Source organism: Geotrypetes seraphini, chromosome 1, assembly GCF_902459505.1.
Source record: "Geotrypetes seraphini chromosome 1, aGeoSer1.1, whole genome shotgun sequence".
In the NCBI taxonomy this organism is placed as follows: Eukaryota; Metazoa; Chordata; class Amphibia; order Gymnophiona; family Dermophiidae; genus Geotrypetes; species Geotrypetes seraphini.
Window position 1 is genome coordinate 316,376,747 of NC_047084.1, and position 24,622 is coordinate 316,401,368.

The 24,622-nt window shown below is 42.0% G+C and overlaps 1 protein-coding gene across 6 annotated transcripts in view; it reads right to left on the reverse strand.

Annotated features, from left to right (window-relative positions):
• Positions 1 to 3,347: 3,347 nt before the first annotated feature.
• The window catches only part of NPNT (nephronectin), a 168,644-nt gene continuing 147,369 nt past the window's right edge, over positions 3,348 to 24,622 (reverse strand). For all 6 annotated transcript variants that reach the window (XM_033956652.1, XM_033956628.1, XM_033956660.1 and 3 more), the window contains 4 exons: positions 20,751 to 20,846; positions 17,733 to 17,831; positions 12,954 to 13,210; positions 3,348 to 4,484 (listed from right to left, as the gene is read on the reverse strand). In XM_033956652.1, the coding sequence (XP_033812543.1) occupies positions 4,389 to 4,484; positions 12,954 to 13,210; positions 17,733 to 17,831; positions 20,751 to 20,846 (548 nt within the window). In that variant the 3' untranslated portion in view covers positions 3,348 to 4,388. The remainder of the gene's footprint in view (positions 4,485 to 12,953; positions 13,211 to 17,732; positions 17,832 to 20,750; positions 20,847 to 24,622) is intronic.

Below are 24,622 nucleotides of genomic sequence, written 5' to 3' on the forward strand. Positions count from 1 at the left end.
ATGTCTTATTAAAGAAATGACAATTTTGCATGAGGTAAAACTCTTTATAGTTTATAAATCTTTCCTTTTGGCTAAGTCTTAATAATAATATTGTAATTTATAGCTAGAGAGACATATGATCAAGAAACTGTTTTATTTTACTTTTGTGATTATGGTAAACATACCGAGGGCCTCAAAATAGTACCTGGTGGGCCTCATGTGTTTGAGACCACTGCTATAGTAACTATTTTGCTCAGTGTTCCGCAAACTTCTTATAGCTCTGGCACACTAACAGAACAAATATTTTTCTGTGATACACACACACACAAAAAAAAAGAGGACACGAGGCCTCTCCCCATTCTGCCTACAACCCCGCCCCGTTCTACCCCCAGCCTCGCACCCCCCACCCTATGAATCTTGTCTCATCTTCCCTGAGCTCGGGCTGCATCTAGAGGACTTCCGAGCATATGTGGACATTGATGTGATGATGTCACGTACATGCGCATGATGTCATCACGTTGTGACATCTGTGCATGCTCGAAGGCTCTCCAGACAAGGCCCTGAGCTCAGGAAAAATACACGAGGTTTGTCTGGGGGCAGAGAGGCACCAGCACCAGTAGTGACAAATTTGCGCACATCATCTATTCTTGAATCCCTGGCGGCACACCCAGAATCTCTTCGCAGCACACTACTGTGCTGTGCCACACTGCGATACACTGGCTTTGCTCAAGATCAAAAGGAGATACAATGGGATTTAAACCCTGACATTCCTGGTGCTCAACATGCAGCTCCAGCCATTAGGCCCCTCCTCCACTCCATTGCTACTGAGGACAATGACATAAGGCTATTAATTTTAACCAATTCTGGAAGGAAGTCAACATTTAAAAAAATTCATATTAAAAATTAAAAAGAAAGAATTAAGCTCTCAACATGTATAGCACCTCTGATAACTGTTTACATTGTAGCTTGTAGTGCAGTCACTTTTAATGGGCAATTATAAAGTTGGCTGCTTTTCTTTATGATATTTCTCCTACAAAACCCTGCAGCGAGAACCAGAATTTTAAAAAGCTCATGGGCTAATATTTGAACCGTGTTCAGGGTATACTACTAGGATACACCACTATTAATTATTTCTAGAGCACTACCAGACATACACAGCGCTGTACAGTCCCTGCTCGAATGAGCTCACAATCTAATCAATCAAGACAGATAAACAGGATGCCAGATAGGGGTTAAAGTTAGCAGGGATGGTTAAACTACTGGCTGAGCAGAGGACAGCAGGGTGGAGGATTATGAGTTGAAGGCTCTCTCAAAAACGTGGTTTTACAGCCTATTTTTAAACAAGGGAAGGTGCGTGGCGGACAGACTCAGGTAGTTTATTCCAGGCATATGGGGCAGCAAGATGAAAGGAATGAAGTCTGGAATCAGCAGTGGAGAAGGGTACAGATAAAAGAAACTTATCGGAGGACTGGAGTTCTTGGAGAGGAGTATAAGGAGCGATAAAAGAGGAGAGATTCTGAGGGGCTGCAGAATGAACACATTCAAAAGTTAGTAATAGGAGTTTGAACTGTATGCAAATGCGGTTAGGGAGCCAATGGTGGGGAGCCAGTGAAAGGCAGAGAGTGGTGCATTTCTATTAACTGATTACTACTAACTGATTAGCGCAGGATTAGCATGAGAGCCCTTACCGCCTACAAAACAAGTAGCGGTAAGGGATTACGCATTAATTTTTATTAATGGCCATACACCAATAGCAACATTTGTGAATAAGAATATGGAAAACCAAACATTTTCCAGCTGCAGTAAAAATGGCCTTATCCTCAAATTCTGTATATAGTGCCGTAAGTTGTGCGTGCAAATAGGTCTGCACAGCTGAGTTGCGTTGAGTGCCGACAGGCAATTAACACCTCATAATTGTTTCTAATTGCCACTAATTAGAACTTACATGCACAACTTGGTATACATCAGTACTAGTGCATGAATTTGAAAAGGGTCCATGGCCGGGGAGGAGCCTGGGAAGATTGTGGGCATTCCTAAAAGTTAAGCGCACCGATATAAAATATGCCCAATCTGCGCGCAACTTGGGTGCAGGTATTTAGGCCTGGTTTGCCTTGGCCTAAATGGGTGTGCCTAAATGTTATGACACACACTGATACTACACATGATTCTATAAGGTATGTGTATCTTTTCTAGAATTGTACTATGGACCATTCTAGTCAGAGATGACTTTTTTGGTGCTATAAATAAAATCAGGCCCGTAAGGAATTGAATGAGCGTCGTAGAATTTACCTTGCCGGACCACAGTAAAAAGCTCTACAACTGCTTGATAAAAGGAGCCCTATATTTTTAATTTGTTTTGCATAGACTCCTGATGTAGGCCCAGTGGCCGAAACATGATCGTGTTGCGTCCTGTTTCTGTGTTTGCATTAAAGACTCATAGCACCATAAGGTTATCGCTACTGTGTTTGTTGCTTGTATGTTCTTTGTGGAGAGAGTTATTCCGTTTCGGGTCTTGATCCTAAATTTAGTCATGGTTCCTGGGGGTAAGCGCTCTTCTATAAACTGTGCCTAACTTTAAACATAGCTTACAGAATAGTGTTTTTGTTTGGCGCTGAATTTTTGGACTCCATATATTGAATTTAGACCTAAGTGTTAATTCAGATGCCCTATTTTATTTTATTTTTTTTTTTTGGGGGGGGGGGTTAGTGCATGAATTAGTAAATAGGTCCCACTATATAAAAAGGGACCTTTGTTAAATAAGGTATATTAATGCATGTTAGTATGAACTAAAACAGTACCACTTTAGCAAATCTAGTCCAAATCGTTTATTAACACTGGACAGCTGAGTTGCATCTGCCCCTTACAAACTCCATCAAAATAATGAACTGGTTCTATGCAACCATGCCTTTTTTGAGGGGGACAGGGGAGACATGATTCAGACGTTCAAATACTTGAAGGGTATTAACGTAGAACAAAATCTTTTCCAGAGAAAGGAAAATGGTAAAACCAGAGGACATAATTTGAGGTTGAGGGGTGGTAGATTCAGGGGCAATGTTAGGAAATTCTACTTTACAGAGAGGGTGGTGGATGCCTGGAATGCGCTCCCGAGAGAGGTGGTGGAGAGTAAAACTGTGACTGAGTTCAAAGAAGCGTGGGATGAACACTGAAGATTTAGAATCAGAAAATAATATTAAAGATTGAACTAGGCCAGTTACTGGGCAGACTTGCACGGTCTGTGTCTGTGTATGGCCGTTTGGTGGAGGATGGGCAAGGGAGGGCTTCAATGGCTGGGAGGGTGTAGATGGGCTGGAGTAAGTCTTAACAGAGATTTCGGCAGTTGGAACCCAAGCACAGTACAGGGTAAAGCTTTGGATTCTTGCCCAGAAATAGCTAAGAAGAAAAATTAAAAAAAAAATTAAATTGAATCAGGTTGGGCAGACTGGATGGACCATTCGGGTCTTTATCTGCCGTCATCTACTATGTTACTATGTTAGCACAATTCTTGCTTGATTTCCCCTTAATTTTGTAATATAATGCTATTGAGGACTATGAGCTCAGACAAAAACAAAAGACAACAGATTTTTGTCCACGTCCAAGGAGCCACTATAAGTGGCCGCATACCACAATTATTTCACACACCTTATGTACGCTCATGCGATTACAGCTGCCCATCTTCCTTGGCACTTGAGTTCACAAATGTTAGGCATGTATGTGTGTGTATATATATATATATATATATATATATATATATATATGTATATATATATAAGCAACCACATACATTTAACATAACACTATTGGTACAGAGGCAATATAGCACCCATTCCATGTACAGGTCTTATGTGTGCTTACCTGTCTATCCTGCTATAATACAAGGATAAACATAACATCAGTGGCGATAAAACATGATGGTTCCGTTGATCTTAAAATATGCTTTAAATTAGTTAGATAAAACCACAGTACATAGGATACAATATAACTTAGACACTTATAGGACACGCTTGGCAAAACAGAATAGAGCAAAAACCCCAGAGGAGAATGCTAATCACATCCTACTGACTGGATATGCCTTTCGGGAGGTTCAGTCTTAATTTGCTTTTCCTTCACACGTGGATTTCAAATGTGCATCCCACATCTGCAGTTGCCTTTGTAGACGATGTAAGCTGGGATGAAGTTTAATAAAATAGCTAATGCTGATTTTCAAGGTTTCTGTGCCCTTGCGGAAAAAGTTTTCTTTACTTTGTCTTTAGGGAGAGAGAGTCACTCACTGTTTACAGTCATTGCATGAGCAGTCAAGCAGGCAGTGAGCCAAGAACACTTTCCTCTCCGCCAGTAGATTTGTTTTCCTAAGTTTTTGACTTTGAACCAAAGGGCCCTAGGTGCACGGAAATGGTCAACTACTTGTTTTCTTAATGGTCTTCAGAACACAGGCCCCTCCTCAAGCTTACATCATCCAAGCCAATCTCTCCTGTTCCTTCTACTGCTCGTTCACCTTTGAAGATTACCTGAAAAAGAATTAAAACCAAAAAGGACAATGAAACAGCTGTATCACTGAAGGGGGAAAGGGGGAGCAGAGCTAGAACAGACCCAGATGGTCTCCAGGTCCATCAGGATAAGTCCTTTGCTTCAAAAACTTGCCAGAGAGTAGTAGTGTTTAAATTTTGGTCAGTCAAGATGATGTCCAGCCAAATGTATCAATAAAGAGAAGAGGGAACTACAGAAGGATTTGTATATAGTCCAACAAATTCTATAAATGGTGCTAAAAGTTGCACACACAATTTAATTGAAAGACAAGTCAATTAACACTGATATTTGGGCTCTAATAATTATTGGTGCTCACTGGAATCAAATAAAAGTTACGCATGGATTTGTGTGTGATAGTTACGCACAGCCCCAAACAGCGGGTGTGGCCATGGTAGAGTCATGAGTGGATCAGGGGTGTTCTTGTAACTTATGCATGCCGTTACAGAATAAAGGGGATCCGCGCCTAACTTAGGCATGAGGATTTACGCCGGGGCTTAGTTGGTGTAAATCACCACCTCTAAAGTTAGGCCGTTCTATAAATGGCGCCTACCTTTGAGTGCATTTTTTTAGTCAGCGCTGATTTTTTTTGTGCCATTTAGAGAATTCAGTCCAGTGTGTACTAGAGGAACAATGTATCTCCACACATAAGCCCTGAAAAATCTGTGATCTAAGGGCAGAGTTTTAGTTAGCTGGCAATATTTAGTCACTATCCAGCTAACATTATTTGGATACTTTAGCTTCAAAAAACAGCAAGCTTAAAAAATAAGAGAAAAAATATCTAGTGTCTTTGACCCATAATAGTCATTGGCTCAAAGACATATGGATATCTCTTTGAATATACGCCTAAAATATTTAGATAATTATTGGTTCAGTATTCCACTAATTGTTGCCTCCTGGATTTCTCTGGGGTAGATTCAAGAAACAGCACTCAAACTTAGGTGCAAAAAAAATTGCATACTCCGCAAGTATTCTATAAGGTCAGCGCTGAAGCCATTACAGAATACTAGTGTAAGTTGGTATTTGAGCACCTAAATTTAGACATATCAAAGGCTGGTGTAAATGCACCTAAATACTGTGAGTTGCACGGGAACTGACATTGCTAGCTACCATTTTTAGCTGGCAGTGTATGTTTTATTTGCTGATTTAACAGTATATTCTCCTAATATTTTGTTTCTAGTGGATTATTTAAGACTGATGGGAACTATATTGGCTTGAAATGCTGAGATGCCCAGATATCACTTTAAGTTTCAAGTTTAATAAGATTTGTTATCTACGAAGTATCATATATTTCAATGCGTATAACAATTTTCCAATGCATAAAAATAAGAAAGGGTGGACAAAATATGGCATTACATACAAATCATATAAGTTCTAATACAAACTGATACAAATGAATACAAAAAGGGTAAATAGGATGGACTAATTAAAAAAAAAAAAAAAGAAACATTTGGGGAGGAACATATAGGATGGGATCACATAAAATCTATTAAGAACATAAGAACATAAGCATTGCCTCTGCCGGGTCAGACCAGGGGTCCATCGTGCCTGGCAGTCCGCTCCCGCGGCGGCCCTCCAGGTCCATGACCTGAAAGTTTTCCCTACCTAACCTAAAATGTCCATACCCTATTCGCTCAATGTCCTGTAAGGTAAACCTCTATCTGTACCCTGTTATCCCCTTCGCTTCCAGGAAGTCATCCAGTCCCTTTTTGAACCCCAGAATTGTACTCTGTCTTATCACCTCTCCGGGAAGCGCGTTCCAGGTGTTTACCACCCGTTGAGTGAAGAAGAACTTCCTTGCATTCGTTATGAATCTGTCTCCTCTCAGTTTTTCTGAATGACCTCTTGTTTTAGTTGTCCCTGCTAGTCTAAAGAATGTGTCCCTCTATTAGGATCTGAAGATTTTATATTTGGGAGGTTAAGCTGTCTATGTATTGATGCATCCTTATACAGAAAGCTTTTTAATGAGCGCTTTAGAATAGTAGGGTAAGCTATTGCTTACACGTTAAGGGAAGGAGGGCCAGATTCTCAAAACTTAAGGTTGCTTTTAACACAGCCACTAAACCGGTTCCAGACGGTTTAGCCTGCATGCATTTTAGCAGCGGATTATCAAAACAGCTTATCGTGGTCTTTTGTAAGCTTTCTAGCAGCTTCCGACACTGCCATGCAACTGGGCTGCTCAATATTAAAAAGAGCACGCCGGTGGATTATTAAACATCGCCAGTTACTTTCTTTTATGAAAATTTTCAGTTGTATTAATTAGTTATGGTTTATTGAGATTTGATTGTTTTAGTGTTTTATTATTAAAATTTATATTATTCAAATTGTTATTATTGAGATTTTGATTAGAATTGTTATTATTGAGACGTTGATTGTTATAGTATTTTATGAAAAAAAAAATTAACTTTTGCTCTTATTCTTTCCTTTCCTATTTTTAAATGGAGTTCTTTTCTTAATGATTGTGAATTATATATTATAAACCGCTTGGATCCTTTTTAGGCTGTTACGTGGTATATAAAGTTTTTAATAAACATAAACAAGAGCGGCATCGGCATTTGGCGACAAAAAATCAGCAACTGGTCTGGTGGTGCCGGTACAATCTCTATCAAAGTAATGGAAAAAGTCCTCAAAATACAAAGTGAAAGCCGACTAGGACTTATAGTGTTGTCATCAAAAGTAATAAACTTTTGAGCTCTCAGACGCCTGCGTTAGCTACAACAATATGTTTAAGCTAACCTATGCAGGGAAGAAGGTATCTTTCATCGAGCTCTAGGATTCACATTGAAATACAATACCGGCAAAACACACCATATAAGCTAAGTGCTGGTTTTTCAGTTGCATTCCAATGCATAACATTTTATTTTGCACATTAAGTTTATTGCACATAGCATCTTAAAATTCTAAAAAAGTTTTAGAATACTCTAGAGCTCGATGAAAGATACCTTCTTCCCTGCATAGGTTAGCTTAAACATATTGTTGTAGCTAACGCAGGCGTTTGAGAGCTCAAGAGTTTATTACTTTTGATGACAACACTATAAGTCCTAGTCGGCTTTCACGGTGCCGGTACAATGTCAGCAGTGTGAAAAGTGCATCTCGTGGTGTGTGTTTTGACTGTGGCTAATGAAACAAAATTAAAATTACATGATTTGCATAAATTATAGGCTTTTTTTTTTTAAGGGGAGTGGTAAAAGCATGCTGTATTATAGCGCGTGTATTATAGCTATGTCTTATGAATTATAGTAGTTTTTGTGGAAGAAAAGGCATGCCTTATACATGCTTGTTAAAAGTCAACGTTGCATCTCCCCTCCCGCTGCCAAGCAACACCCTCCCCGGGTGGAGGGTTGCTTGAAATCGGCAGCTCGATTTTAGGGGGGGGTTTTTGTGTTTATTTTGCACATGTTCTCATCGCTATCACCAGTGATGGGCATATGCAAATTTAGCAAACCTTTGCTACTCTCCTCCAACCTCATTTGCATGAGTGTTTTTGGGAGAATGACTCGCTTTTTTAAAATTGCTATTATAACGGCTGTGACAGCGGCCCGTCGGTTTCTAACGCAAATTTTTGAGAATCTAGGCCCCGGTCCCTCATCCACTCACTCCACTGGCAATGTTTTTTTTTTTTTTAAATAGATGCATTACTCTAAAGCTGACCCTCACATACTTTATCTCACCTATAACCCATCCAATGTAGTTCTGCCTAGTCATTACTTTACTAGATTAACTAAAAACATGTTATTTGTATTTTCTCTATATAGAGGAGTAGCCTAATGGTTGGTGCAGTGGCTTGAAAACCTGAGGAACTGGGTTCGAGCCCCACTGCAGCTCCCCGTGTCTGTGAGCAAGTCGCGTAACCCTTCACTGCCTCAAGTACAAAAAGCTCCTTAGATTGTAAGCCCTCTAGGGCAGTGGTTCCCAACCCTGTCCTGGAGGACCACCAGGCCATTCGGGTTTTCAGGCTAGCCCTAATGAATATGCATGAGAGAGATTTGCATATAATGGAAGTGACAGGCATGCAAATCTGCTCCATGAATATTCATTAGAGCTAGCCTGAAAACCCGACTGGCCTGTCCTGGTGTTCCTCCAGGACAGGGTTGGGAACCACTGCTCTAGGGACACAATGAATACCTGTCTATAACGTGTACAGCACTGCATACATCTCATAGCATAAAAATAAGTAACATAGAAACATGATAGCAGATAAAGGCCAAATGGCCCATCCAGTCTGCCCATCCGCAGTAACCATTTTATCTTCCTCTCTCTAAGACAGGGATGTCAAAGTCCCTCCTCGAGAGCCGCAATCCAGTCGGGTTTTCAGGATTTCTCCAATGAATATGCATGAGATCTATTAGCATACAATGAAAGCAGTGCATGCAAACAGATCTCATGCATATTTATTGGAGAAAACCCGACTGGATTGCAGCCCTGGAGGAGGGACTTTGACACCCCTGCTCTAAGAGATCCCACGTGCCTATCCCAGGCTTTCTTGAATTCAGACACAAACTCTGTCTCCACCACTTCTTCCGGAAGACTGTTCTACACATCTACCACCCTTTCTCCAAAAAAGTATTTCCTTAGATTACTCCTGAGCCTGTCACCTCAACTTCATCCTATGCCCTCTCATTCCAGAGCCTCCTTTCAAATGAAAGAGACTCAACTCATGCGCATTTACACCACATAGGTATTTAAATGTCTATCTTATCTCCAGTATCCTGCTTTTCCTCCAACATATACGTATTGAGATCTTGAAGTCTGTCCCTATGATGAAGACCACACATCATTTTAGTAGCCTTCCTCTGGACCGACTCCATCCTTTTTATATCTTTTTGAAGGTGCGGTCTCCAGAATTCTACACAAAATTCTAAATGAGGTCTCACCAGAGTCTTATACAGGGGTATCAATATCTCCTTTTCCTTACTTACATGCTCCCTAGAATCCTTCTAGCTTTCGACGTCACCTTTTCAAACTGTTTGGCCACCTTAAGATCATCACATACAATCACACCCAAGTCCCGCTCTTCATCCCCTAACTGTACCGTTCCTTCAGGTTTTTGCAGCCCACATGCATGACCTTGCATTTCTTAGCATTAAATTTTAGCTGCCAAATTTCAGACCAGTCTGTGTGTCCTGTCTGTGAGCACAGATCATATTATAAGCCCCATAGAGGAGGCACTGTCCCATATATATCTGATAGAACTAAAGAAATAATTATTAATACACGATACACATTCTTACTTTTTGTTTGCTCTCACGGCTGAGTGAATTATTCTTAACCTGTTCTGGCAGCACCATTGCTTTGAAATACCTGACTGGCTTTTATCAGTTCCCAAATTGAGGAGCGGTGAGCCAGACCATAACATCACCGATCAATGTCCTGCTTCCATTATATGAGGATCCTACATGTAATGTGGGTGGGGAGGGAGGAAGTTGTTTTGCTATCAGCCTTTTCTCATTCTTTTCATCCCAGACAGGAAGCATGCTGGCCACTTGCATCTGCCCCATGCTGCAATGAATCACAGCTTTCCGAAGCACTATGCCACCCAATAAGGCTTAAGAATTACTTCAAAATCGAGGCTTCTCATAAAAGTATTCAGAGCATGAAAATATGTCGTCAGTGCCCCGGCCTATAATTTCTCTTCTTGATCAGAACTAACCCTACCAATGAGTGACTGTGTTTTTCACACATGGCTCTGCTTTTCAGCCGCTAATGATTTATACGACGAGGCCCCGAATGGCTCCAATTTCCTCCCGACAAGTTTCTGGGATACAATCGTAGTGACTAATAAATATATATTAAATACATATTGTAGAATATAGTTACTAGCAGGGACTCATTCAGGCCACATACACAGAAGTAGTTGACATAACATAAACTGTGTGTAAAATGATAATAATAGTGTTGAATCGGAGAAAAATAAACCTCAATTGTGAGAGGTTGGGACTACACAAGTACCCAGCCCTCAACACATCATCACGGGTTTATAAAAAAACTCCGCATACATAGAAATAAGTAGGGTTTCCATTCGTACAAAGTCACATTTTTTTCAGAACTCTTTTGTGTAATAACAACCCTAAACACCCAATTCCATATATTGTACGTGTCAACAATTAGTGACCAGAACCCCAAGCTTGACTATATTAATAGTGAAGGCTACAGCTCTATTTCATTTATGTAAGTCGTTTCGGAGGCATGGAGCACAAAAATCACAATTAAGGAAGAAATACACTCATCTGAAAGTGTGAAATTTCAACAGAGGCTTTCAACTCCTCGTCCCGACAGAAAAGGCTTTCTGTTTCGCAAAAAAAACAGGCTACATCAGGGGATATATGCCATCTTCGAATGTCTCCTTGCTTCTTACAATCCGATGGAAATGAAGCCGGCTCCTCTCAAAATGGATTCAACACTATTATTATCATTTTACACACAGTTTATGTTATGTCAACTACTTCTGTGTATGTGGCCTGAATGAGTCCCTGCTAGTAACTATATTCTACAATACGTATCCAATTTCCTCCCTCCATAGATTGCTCCTATTCGGAGTTAAAGGCAGTCAATGGGAGCAGTGGAGTGAATGCTTATATCATCAAATCTAGTCCTCAAGGTCCATAAACCAAGCCTGATTTTCAGGATGTCCACAATGAATATGTATGAGATCTATTTGCATTCATTGCATGCAAATAGATCTCATGGATATTCATTGTGGGTATCCTGAAAACCTAGTAGCTCAGTGTGTCCTGAACAGGATGAAAAACCTTGCTTTAAATTTATGGGACTCCTCAAAATTTCCTCCTACATAACACATAGGAAAATAATAAATGATCACAGTTTTACAATTTTATGCATTGCAATGCTGTTGTGGATGCTTTGGTCTCTATCACTGCTATCATATTTTCTACATTTAAAGCAAATTTATATCAGGAAATGACTATTATAAAACTGTGTGGGCGCATTTGCACATGTTTTCACACGAACTCACAAATTTTCACGAGCCAAGCATTGGTGATCCTTGGGGCAATGTTTGTGCAGAGCAGGGGTGGAGGTGTAAAGTTTGTAAGTATTTCATAAATTACACGTGTCCTTGCGCAAAGTTCATATCCTATTTTACAAAGGCTAGGGATGTGCATTTGGTTCATTAGAGTGTCTTTACAAAAATGTAGTGCACATTGTAAATTTAACACACATTCGTATATTAAAAAGTTCTAGTGTGCATTTGAAAAGTTTTTGTTAAAGTGAATGTGTGAAACCGATCGAAAGCAAGTCTGAAAATTGAGGAGAAAAAGGCCACACAAAATGAAAACCAGCCAAAACTTTTGTCTGGTTGCCTCTGTAAAATAACACCCCCCAGTAGTATTACCACAAACATTTGTGGTAAATCTAGGAGGGGGTGTTTTTAAGAACTAAGTAATATAGATGAACATCTGTATTACATAGCCTCTGTGACTATTGTCTTTATGAAATAGGCCAAGATTTTTGAAATTTTTATGTGTCCCATTATAAAATTATCCTCTGAGTCACCATATCTCTGCTTTTCAATCACACAAGAGAAGGCGAGAAACAAAGAAGCATCCGATAACAGGGGAAACGATCCAGTGCCATCCGTGTTTGCTACATGTGAAGAAGAAACTCTTAAAGAGAGATGAGTGAACAACTAGTAACAGAATACGAGTACATGTAGGGTGGCAGTTATCGACGTGGGCATCTGTTAAGATGGGTTATTTCAGCAAAATTGTGCTATTTTAGCATGGGGTCTGATTGAAAAAAAAAATGGGGCCTGTGGTAACATAACCTGTCTGAATAGTAGCCCACTTTGAATTGGTACACATTTGAAAGCCGTGAGCACTGTCACCAACTTCTGTTCGACATTAGAGATCTGCACGGGAACGGGGATCGCGGGAATCCCACAGGTCCCACAGGGGTCCCGCGGGAATCCCCCCTAACCCACGGGACTCCCATGGGGATCCCCTTCTGGCCCATGGGACTCCCACGGGGACCTCCCTCTAGCCAACGGGACTCCCACGGGGATGGAAGACTTTGGAAGCAGGGTTCGTCCACATAATATAATGGACACGTCAGCCTTAGTAAAAGAGGGGGTTTATAAGTTAATTACCTGAACAGAAAACAAAAAAAGGGTTCCACCAAAGAGATTCCACAAGGAAAACAGCAGCACAAGCACAAAAGAAACTGTGGAATTGATGATTCTGTCAGAAGTAATTGCTGCTTTTTATGGGGATGGGCGGGGATGGAGGTAATTCCTTGTGGGGACGGAAAGGATCCTGGCGGGGACGGATGGGAATGGAGAGGATCCTGGTAGGGACGGGCGGGGATGGATGGGATTTCTGTCCCCATGCAACTCTCTACTCGACATCTTCAGTGCTTATTTATGGGAAAAATTATCAATCATTTTCTGTGTACTGCTGTATAACCACAGCCATTGAAAACTGTGCCACTGTACTCACACTTTTGATGCCTGCTCCTTGTAAGGATAGTTGTGTTTGCCTCCAGCCGTGGCCACCATTCCTTCCCCACACTGCTGGTCCATGCGCGCCACTTTTCCGCACAAACACCTGGAGAGTGCCTGAATGTGGTCCAGAAACTTTGTGCCTGAAGGACAGACACAGCTCCCCAGAGTATGCAAAGTGGCTAAGAGAAAGGATCAGGCGTGCTGCTCTCCTCCCGTTCCCTTTGGGTTTCGAGACAGACAGATAATGGCCACCTGGAAAGGAAAAAAATATAAACGAATAATCCTTTGACCATTCTTTTCAAGCGTATAATCCCCTTTTCAAAAACAAGCTCAAGATACAAAGAGGTAACTCACAGTCGCTTTACAGATCGAGGTTAAAAACAAAGTTACAACCTCAACATGTACTGTAAAATGAGCATTAGTCAGTTTGCATAAAGAATAAACACCGTGGACAGTTTGATTAATTGATTTCTGTTCACAGTTTTATTAAACTGCTTAACAAGTTACAGCAGTGGCATCTCACCTTCAAAACTCCCAGTTACCTTAGGGCAGGGGTAGGGAACTCCGGTCCTCAAGAGCCATATTCCAGTCGGGTTTTCAGGATTTCCCCAATGAATATGCATTGAAAGTAGTGCATGCAAATAGATCTCATGCATACTCATTGGGGAAATCCTGAAAACCCGACTGGAATACGGCTCTCGAGGACCGGAGTTCCCTACCCCTGCCTTAGGGTTATGTGAATTTTTTGTTTTAACAGCCCTCGCTATATGTTTGCTAGAAACAGAAAACTGGGCAGTTGTGGCAGGAGGAATGGCAAGTTCTGCGTTAAGACAGGATAATATTAACAGCCACGAGAGTAAGATTTTCTTTAATTACTTTTACAATTATAGGGGACCTTCACTAAGTAGGGCTAAAAAGTGGCCAGCGCTATTCCCAGCACAGATCTTTCTCGCAGGCTGAGGCATTTTTAGTGCGACGGTAAAATAGCCCCATTTTTTTTTTTCTATTAATGGCCACACACAAATTTCCCCATTAGCTCGTGGCCATTAGTGCCCAAGCTCTTACCTCCACCTACCTATTTTGTAGGTAGTAAGGCCCTGATTCTCTAAACAGCGCTTACGGCATAGACGCCATTAGGCGCGACTTCCAATCATCTGCTAGGTACCATTTATGGAATTGTGCCTATGCATTCTTTAAGTTTCAAGTTTCAAGTTTATCGATTTTTAATATACCGACCATCAACGGGTATCTAGCCGGTTTACAATAAAAGATAAAATAAAAGTAAAATTATGCTTGTAGATTGTAAAACTAAATAAAAGAGCAAAAGGGGAAGTGAACAATTAAAGACATTCTTAAGCACAGCTAGGTGTTAAATCCTTTGGCACACTGCCATTGAAGCCAGTGTTTTCATGGCCTAAATGAGTACGCCTAACTCAATCCATGCCAGAACTTTGCCCCAAATCTGCCCCTAATTATGCCTGTCAGTAGGCGCCTCAGTGTAGATGCCCACCTTAAAGTGGTAGGCGCCTACTGGCTAATAAATTTTTTTAAATTGAATTTTAATGGTGCTTTCAATTATCAGCACTGATTAAACTAATTAAAAAAAATTAAGTTAGGTGGCTAGATCGGCTAGGCGTGCCCAAGCTAGGCACCTAACTTTAGGCATCTTTTATAGAATCAGGGCCTAAGAGCTCACAAGCTAACCACGCAATAATTGGTTAGCATGTGATGCTAACACACCTACTCTCCAACACAAACATGCCTCCACTGCTAAAAAGAAATCAATTCTATTATTCAGCACATGGGTAGTGTGCACTGACCCTAAAACTACCATGAGACACCTGAGCACGACCCACAATAGCGCTTTTTAACCTGTGGTAAGTATGCATTAAGGCCCGGATTCTATAAATGGTGACGGTATCGGCTGCCGCCTAAAAAATGGCCGTCGATCACATGTCAATCATGCACCAGCGCTGTTTGTGGGATCACGGCTGGGTTTTTATTTTTTGAACACAGGCACCTTAAATGTAGGCCAACATTTTAAAGGCCTACATTAAAGGTGCTGGTCTCACACCTACGGAGCCTCATAGGGACGCCAAAGGCCACTTCTGGCACAAACCAGCCTTAAGCATCCCTATGTGCTTTTGTAGGTGTGAGACTGGTGCCTTCAATTTTTTTTCGAAACTTACCCTCGATCAAGTTTCAAGTTTATTAGGTTTTTATATACCGCCTATCAAGATTATGTTAGCGGTTTTACAATCAGGTACTCAAGTATTTTCCCAGTGGGCTCACAATCTATCTAACATCAGATAGGTGGTAGGGTAGGTCAGATAAGGTGCCTACCACCGCCTAACTGCACCATGTCCTTACAGAATTTCGACCTAAGTACTTACCATAGCTTAGTAAAAGTTCCTCATAGTTTGTTACCCCTCTCAATCTAAGTGTTAGCTTGTCAAACCTGAAGGACTCATTCAAACTTGCTCTTAATTTACCCTGTCAATAATATCAAAGATTTGGGGGTCATGAAGGCTCGGTTCCTGGGAATGTAGCAAAAAACAGGGCAGAGCTTATTTCCTGGGATATATGAGTGCCACAGATCACTACTTTGTACTCCTGTGATCTCTTTACAGGAGGGAGGTAGTTACACTACGATTTGTGGTGCTGTCATTTGTATCAGAAAATGTTGATGGAATATCCTCTCTTTTTCCTCACTGAAGTTAGTCACAGGGTGAGCAAACACTTTTTTTTTTTTTTTGCTGGTATAGCTGAACTTGAAATTTCCTGCTCTGCCTTCTGGAACAAGACTGGCAATGAGGTGCTTTGTCTTGAAGAAACCCGAGCCACATGGGACATACCATCTGATTAGGGAGAGTTCAAAGCAGGAAGACTCTGGGATGAAAATATCAAACTACAGTACTTCTAATGTCACTTAAAACTATTCAGTTATAATTCATTTAGGGGTCCTTTTACTAAGCTGTGGGAAAAAGCAGCCTTAGCGTACCCTTGTGTACTTTTTTCTTGTGTACAAAGGCCATTTTTAACACAGTTGGAAAATGGCTATTTTTATTTTTTTTTCTGTTAATGGCTATGTGCTAATAATAATAATAATAATAACAGGTTTATATACCGCAATACCATGAAGTTATATGCTTTTAGCATGTGGCCATTAAAAAGAATTACCGAGGGAGCACTTACTGACACCTATCTGGCGGCAGTAAGCGCTCACGTGATAATCCTGTGATGATCAGTTATGGCATGGTAATGTGGACATGCAAACTGAATAGCACAGGAAATGCCTACTCTCTACTCCCTGACATGTTCCCGCCAACAACAACAAAAAAAAATACTTGTTAGCACATTAACATTTGGAACTTATCACAGGATGTCTAATGCAGTTTAGTGAAAGGATCTCTTAGTTATCCAGAAACGGAATGATGTGACTTTACAAAATTGATTATGGTAGGAAGCAAAACTTGTGTGGAAGGCAAAATAGTGAGCTACATAAGAATCACCATACTGGGAGAGACCGAAGGTCCACCAAACCCAGTATCCTGTTTCCAACAGTGACTAAAACAGGTCACAAGTACCTGGCAAGATCCCAATGAAAAAAACAGATTTTATGCTGCTTGTCCTAGAAATAACAGTGGATTTCTCCAAGCCATATCAATAATGGCTTAAGGACTTCTCTTTTAGGAAACGAGCCAAACCTTTTTTTAAACCCTGCTAAGCTAACTGCTTTTATCTCATTCTCTTGCAACAAATTCCAGAGTTTAATTTCACAATGAGTAAAGAAATATTTTCTCCGGTCTGTTTTAAATCTACTACTTAGTAACTTTTTAGAAATAGTAAACAAGCGATTCACATACATCTCAGTAGGTTGAAATTATTTTAGAGCTATCAGTGGGGATAATTTAAGGATTTATTTAGTGAATTTAGGGGCAAAGCACATGGATTAAAAGGGAAGGTGAGTTTAGTATGGAGAGTATGATTGGGGTTAGATGTTAATTGAAGGTTATGGGATTATAAATGGGGTTAAATATTGTGGTAATTCTATAACCGTGCACCCATATGTAGGAACCTAGTGGGTGTCTGAGAGGAGCATATTCTATAAAGAAAATATGTGTTTGTGTGCAGTTAGGTGCAAACACTTATGGCAGTCATAGAGCTGGTATAATTGTCTGTGCCCAACTGCCAAATATAGGTGCATAACTCAAAGTACTCTATAAGTTAGGCATGTAAGTGCCAGTCCCACCTATACTCCGCATATGTGTACGCCTATCTGTTAAATATGCACTATGCAAGATATGTGCATATTTAGAGAATAGGGATTAGGCAGGTTTTCAGCATTTACACAGATAAAGTTGAAAGGGGATAGATTCTGTACAAACGTAAGGAAGTTCTTCTTCACCCAGAGAATGGTAGAAAACTGGAACGCTTTTCCGGAGGCTGTTATAGGGGAAAACACCCTCCAGGGATTCAAGACAAAGTTAGACAAGTTCCTGCTGAACAAGGATGTACGCTGGTAGGGCTAGTCTCAGTTAGGGCACTGGTCTTTGATCAAAAGGCCGCCACGTGAGCGGACTACTGGGCATGATTGGCCACTGGTCTGACCCAGCAGCAGCATTTCTTATGTTCTTATGTTTAAAATATACTGGCATTCTAAACATTTACATGCATAATTTGTGCATAAATGTTAACATCTCCTTTACTGAATTATCCCCATTACAGTGGTGCAAATGGTAGGAATCATCAACTTATGATAAAATGGTTTTACCTGAAGAGTCTCTAACTGGTTCCCAGTGCAAGTCACCCTCACTGCTCCTGATCCATTCGCAGAAACCACCGTCAAAACTGCAGCTGTGAACAAAGCGATCTGTGGAAAACAGACCAGAAAATGAGTAACGAAATCCTGCAGTATCCACATGTTGAGGACAGCTTGACAATATCAGCTATTAATAAAAGGAAGAAACATGTTGAGCTAGCCATACCAGTGGATATAATTCTTAATTCCAAGCTTTGCTGGGAGTGGCAGATGCTGTGGAAGCTGTAGCAATAGCCATCAGTTAGAGGAAGTCCTAGCCATGACAGCAGAAGCTGCCAAGCAGGGTCAGGATGCATGTACCAGGCTCCAGAGGGAGCAATACTCCATTATCCCTGGAAAATGATTGTTTAGGCAATGGCAGGACTAATCAGGGCACATGGGAGCTATGGAACATTATTTTATACCACTAGTCGTTAAGCCCGTTACATTAACGGATGCTAGAATTTATGTCTGTCTGTATTTTTCTTTCTGTCTCTTTCCTCCCTCCATTTCCCTGTGTAGCGCTGTCTCTGCTTTCTTCCTCAGTCTGCATTCTCAAGCTGTAACATTACTGCTTAGCTTTTTCTCCCTGCAAGCATCTCTGCTCTAGCCCCCTGTCCTTCTGTGACTGTCTGTGTGTCTCTCTCTACTTGTGCACTGTTTGTTTGTTTTTTTCAATCTCTCTTTAGCTCCTGATCCCCTCTCACTGACCCTTGCCGACTGCATGTAATTCCGGTTAGGTTTCCATGGCAACCCTGCTCGCGGGTCTGTTCGGTAGGGCCGTTTTTTCAGGTCTGCCGGCGCCGGGTGGGGAAGAGTCCTGGCTCCTTTTTTGGTTTGGGCGCGTGCAGAGGGGCTCAACAGCGCACAACCACCTTTCCTTCCCTCCCTCCATCAGGTGCAGTGCAGCTCCACCAATGTTAAAAGCAGCCGCATCGAAATCAGAGGCCTGCCACTGCCGTAGCACGTTCCCCTCTGCCTTGGTCCCGCCCCTTCTCTGACATAAGGGACCGCGGCAGAGGGAACGTGTTACGGTGGCGGCAGGACTCCAATTTCAAAGCAGCTGCTTTTAACATAGGCGTAGCTGAACTGTACCTGATGGAGGAAGGGAAGGAACGGTGGGGCAAATTTCGTCAACGGCAGTCCTTGTGCGGTTCGAGAGAGGGGGGGGGTGGAGTCGGCGACTTGCAGCTTCGCGTGCCTCCCACCCCCCCTTCCCTCCGGCTCCGCCGCCGATAGTCTCCACCTGCATTGCCCCTGGCGCAGCACTCACCGGCCCGTCGGGCGGGGAACGGAGGAACAGGTTCAGGGCTGCCAGGGGGGGAGGAGTGAGTCCGGCTGAGACTGGCAGGAAGAGGAAGGCGGAGCAGGTGAGCCGGCACCGAAAAAAACTTTAAAGAGCCAGCCAGACCGTGAGTGCGAGCTGTTGTAAGTTTGCATGTGCACTCTTGCCGGCCACGGACATACGGATCACGGAAGCACGCGGATTAGAGTGCGCATGCGCCGCCTACGGTTTTATTATATAGATGGAAGTACAGTAAAACCTTGGATTGCAAGTAACTTAGTTTGCAAGTGTTTTGCAAGACAAGCATAACATTTTATTAAATTTTAACTTGACATACAAAGCAATGTCTTGCAATACAAGTACATACAGTGTACACACAACTGATACGATGGTTCTTCTGACGCTGAAGGAATGTAGTGACTGTTCTAAACAAGCAAAGTCTTGCAATACGAGTACATATAGTATACGCGCGTCACATCATCACAACTGAGCCGATGGTTCTTCTCTCTCTGATGCTGTGGGAGTGTAGTGACTGTTCTAAATGAGCGAGGTCTTGCAATACAAGTATGTGTAGTATTTTGTATTAAAGTTTTTGGGTTGTGGACCGAATCGTCTGAGTTTTCATTATTTCCTATGGGGAAATTCGCTTTGATATACAAGTGCTTTGGATTACAAGCATGCTTCTGGAATGAATTATGCTCGCAAACCAAGGTTTGACTGTATTTTAAAGCAGCTCACCTCCTGTGCAATGGGGGGGGGGAAGAGGGGAAGGAAGCAGTGGCATAGCGAGGGTGAGTGGCGCCCCTCCCCACCCTCTTCTCTACTCCCTGCCCCTTCCCGACCCCTCCTGCTGCATGCGCTCCGCCCCACCCCCACCTCTTCCCTTCTCCTATACCTTTTTCATTTTACAGGTGGGAGCAACATCACAAACTTGCTGCCCACGTTGAGTCAGCTATCCCTCCGACATCACTTCCTAGGTGCAGGGCGTGGAAGTGACATCAGAGAGAGGCGACATCGACACAGGCAGAAAATTTGTAATGCTGCTCGCACAGGAAAGATTAAAGAGGTACAAAGTGAGAGAGGGGAAGGGGCATACACATGCAGCTGGGGGGGGGTCAAGAAGGAGCGGGGGAGAGAAAAGGATGGTTGCCAGCGCCCCCTACCAAGACCATGCCACATATACAATTGGATGGGATTTATTCATTTTGATATGCCACTATTTACATAAGTATTAAGCAGTGCACAATACATACATTTTATAAATTACAAAATAGCTAATTCGCACAAAATCCTAGCAAACAGCACAGTACATAAACCAAAAACTGACAAATAATATTAAAGTCACTGATATCACCAGTTCATGATTATTCAGCCCATAGTATTGATAAACTAGATACACTTGACTAACTTCTGAAAAGCTGAATAAGAAACATTAGTATGAAAACTGTCCAACAATGAGTTCTAAAGTGCAGGTCCAGCATACGAAAAGGGGTTTGTGTTCAAAAAGACGCTGATGACCCCCCAACTGAATATCAAGGGGATTTTTTAAAAAAATGTATTTTTGCAATGGCATTACAATTTACACCACCTTAGATGAGTCTTCAGAAAGGAGATAGGCAAGTAAGTAGATACTCATAGATAGACAGACAGGTACGCAGACAGAAAGATAGATGGAATGTTAGACAGACAGATAACACATAATGTACCTGGATCATCCTTTGACTCATATTCATCTGCGCTGATACCTCTTTCTATTTCAAACCCATCAATCAGCTCATTGTTTACTCCAGGTTGGCGCGGAACTACAAAGGAATGTAATTAGCTCTTGAAAAATGGAAATAAAAAGAAAAAAAAAATAGAACAAAACAAAAGGATCCAGAAATAGCAGCAGGTCATACACTGCTATTATTTTTAATGAGAGGGCAGAGACACGGAGGCTTCGGGCTCATAATCTGAGAAATGGCAATCTATTTAATTACATTTTTATATGAAGAGCCAGGCAGAGGCCTTTGATGCAAAAGGCACGTGAGATTTATAGCAAAGAGTGATTGAGAGTACAAAGCCCAGGAGATGACTAAAGCAATGACTGTGCAAATGACAAAAGTTCTTGACAAATCCAAAACTATGCAGGAAGGGGGAAAAAAAAACCACCCACCCCAATATAAATAAACATATTAGATACATCCAGGGTTCCAATTGCAAAATACCAGAAGAAAATGGGTAGCTGGATTTCTCCATTTAAAAACATAGAAAGATGTTGGGCTAGATTGTTCCTATATTAATTAAAAATACGAGGGCCGTTCAAAAAGTATCAGACCTTTATTCATAAAAAAATATTCGTATTCAGATATAACAATCTTATACTAATCTCCTTCAAAGTTGTCCCCCGTATACAGGGTGAGCAGTGTGAGTGCAACTAACTATAATTTATTTTTTTTTGGGGGGGGGGTATTCACCCAAATTCTTTGTAGGCACTTGCATGCATTGTAGTAGCTTCTACAGTGGTTCCAGGTACACCTGAACTGAGAGAGTAATTGCCCATCTCCAGTTTACAGCAGCTGTGACTCATACTTTCCTCCAATCTCTCTTGGCCTCTCTTTCATTCTCTATTCATCTCCTAATATATTTCATTCCATTCCTATTCCTTTCCCATCCCTTCCTTTTACATTACTGATCTCCTTAGTGGCTAGAGCAGCAGACTGTGAGCCAGAGAGTCCAGGGTTCAAATCCTACTGTCAGTTCTTGTGACCTTGGGCAAGATATTTAACCTTCTTTTATCCAGGTACAAACTTAGGGCTAGATTCACAAAGATAGCGACTCGATTGCTGTTGGCCAATTTTCCCAACAGCGATCGATGCACTATCAAGTTTGCATGCAAACCCAACTGATTCAATCGCTCAGTGAGCGATTGAGACATGTGCACAGCCTTAACAGGGAAAGCAACCTCCTGTCACTGCTGTTAGGGCTTCTGTTTTTTTAATTTTTTTTAAGGCACAGATGTGCACCCCCCCTGTGCCATGCTCCCCCAGTGCCAGCACCCCCAAACCAAAAAAAATATGGCAGGAGGGATGCCCATTCCCTCCTGCCACTGGAGGCCCCCCTCTATCAGCCCCCCTTCTCCCCAGTACCTTTAAGTTGAGAGCAATAGGGGTGCTCAGTCAGTCTCTCTCACTCCTCTGCCAGCTGCCATCTACAATGCGGGCCTTAGGAATACAGAGGGGAGGAGCCTAAGGTCCTGATTGGCTCAGATGCCTCAAGCCCCTCTCCTTGGGAGGGGGCTTAGGCATCTGAGCCAATCAGGGACTCCCTTAGGATCCCTCTATATTCCTAAGGCTCCTCTCCCTTGTATCCGGGATACAGAGGGAGCCTAAGGGAGTCTCTAATTGGCTCAAATGCCTAAAACCCCTCCTAATGGGAGGGGCTTAAGACATCTGAGCCAAGGCCTTAGGCCCGCATTGCAGATGGTTGCCAGCAGAGGAGCAGGAGGGACTCACTGAGCACCCCAGGATACAGAGGGAGCCAATCAGGACTTTCTTAGGCTCCCCCTTGTATCCAGATACAAAGGGAACCTAAAGAAGTCCTTGATTGGCTCCGACACCTCAGGCCTCTCCACTTGGAGGAGCCTGAGGCGTCTGAGCCAATCAGGGCCTTAGTCCCTTTCCCGTGCATCCCTCCTGCCATTTTGCACAGGGGAGGAGGGGGGTTGTCAGGATGGCAGGAGAGAGTGGGCAACCCTCCTGCTGTTTTGCTGCAGAGGTGGGCTGTTTTAGGTTCAGGTGGGGGATGCATTTGTTGGGGGTCTTTGGGGAAAGCTGTTGGCGGCAGTGGGGGACATTTTTTCCATTTTTTTATGGGACAGATATTTTGTGGAAAGCTCGCTCCTGCCGATACACCGCTGGACCACCAGGATTTAAGGAGATTTTAAAGAGGTATGATGGGGGGGGGAATTAAAAAAGATATGGGGGTAAAAAATTGTTATATTCGCTCCATAAGACACACAGACATTTCCACCCACTTTTTGGGGAAAAGTGCGTCTTATGGAGCGAAAAATATGGTAATTGAAGGACATAAGCATGCATCTAAAAGACTGAAAGAAAATAAGGCTAGGGCCGTTTAGAGGAGGGGAAGAATAAGAGTAATAGGAGAAGTACAGAAAGTGACAGTTGATAGGTGTTATTTCTCACACTTGTTATCTAACATTGCCCCAGAGGTCGGGTGTATTCATCACTGGATTCCACGCAGAAGGTAACCTATGTCTATAACTGTACCATATCTTCTCTGGCCTCTCTCTCTTCTGTGGTATACATGTTTAAATCCTGAAGTCTCATCTCACATGACTTCTGCTGCAGACCCAACATTATTTTGGTTCTCTCTCTCTGGAATGACTGTAGTGTATCTTTAATTTTTTTCAGACATGGCCATTTAAAAAAAACCCTGTGAAATTCATGCAGCTTATCTATAACAAATATTTATGAAAATTTGTCTCTATGGGGGTAATTCTATAACAGTGCACCTATAATTAGGCACACAAAAGAACACGGTAGGAACTTAGGCCCAGATTCTTAGGCGGTTGTCGGTGACTGACTTAAAAGCAGCCGCCGATTGTGTCTCAATCACGGAATGGTGCCATTTAGAGAATTGTGCCTCTGGCAAAGGTAGACACTGGAAATGTAGTCCAGGGTTTTCAAGGCCTACATTTCAGATGTCTACCTTTGACATGAATCATACCTATGGTGTTAGCTGCTGTAAAGTACCTCTGGAGATGCCATTCCAGCGACATTTTTTTAGGCACTGGTAAGTGCCTTGAATTTTATTTTATATCTGCTTTTTAAACAGTGTTTTGGACTTAATTTAGGCACCAGTAGGACATCTACCAGTGCCTAAATTAAGACGCCGTTTATAGTATATGGGCATTATTCCATAATAGCATATTTGCACCTAATTTCCTTTATGGAATAAGAACTTAACAGGGGAGATATGTACATATGCTGTTAGGCATGAGCACTTATACCAGCCCTAGAGCTGGCATGAATGTGTGTGCCAGCCCAGACAGCAGAAGTGTTCAAAGGAAGGAGTCACCAGTACAGTCAAATTTTGTTGAGGAGAGACCTGACTTGGCCAAGGTTTAGCTAACAGCCTATGTCAGGGGTCATCCGGTTCTCAATGGTAGTTATATGTAGCCAGTTGAACAACCACTCCTTAAAGCCATCTTGGCAAAGTCTTGGAACAAACGTCTATGTGCCAAAACAATATTCTGTAGGTTAGACGTATAACTCTTTGACCTGCCTAGACATTGTCCCTGTGTACACCCACCTGCAATCTGTGCACTTAGCAGGAATGCTGGCAAATATAGGTGAGCAATATACATGCATATATCCTACTATCCTAAACATTTATGCAACTATCTGGTATATGAGTGTAATGGCCTTCTTTACAGAATTACCCCTCCCCCAGCCCTTATGCTCTTTTGCTTCTGAAGAAATGAGAACTGAAAAATAAAAAGGTTCAAACCAAAGAAAATAAAAAAGCTAGGGATCGTCCCCTCCCCCCCCCCCCCAAAAAAAAAAGCATTCTCGGA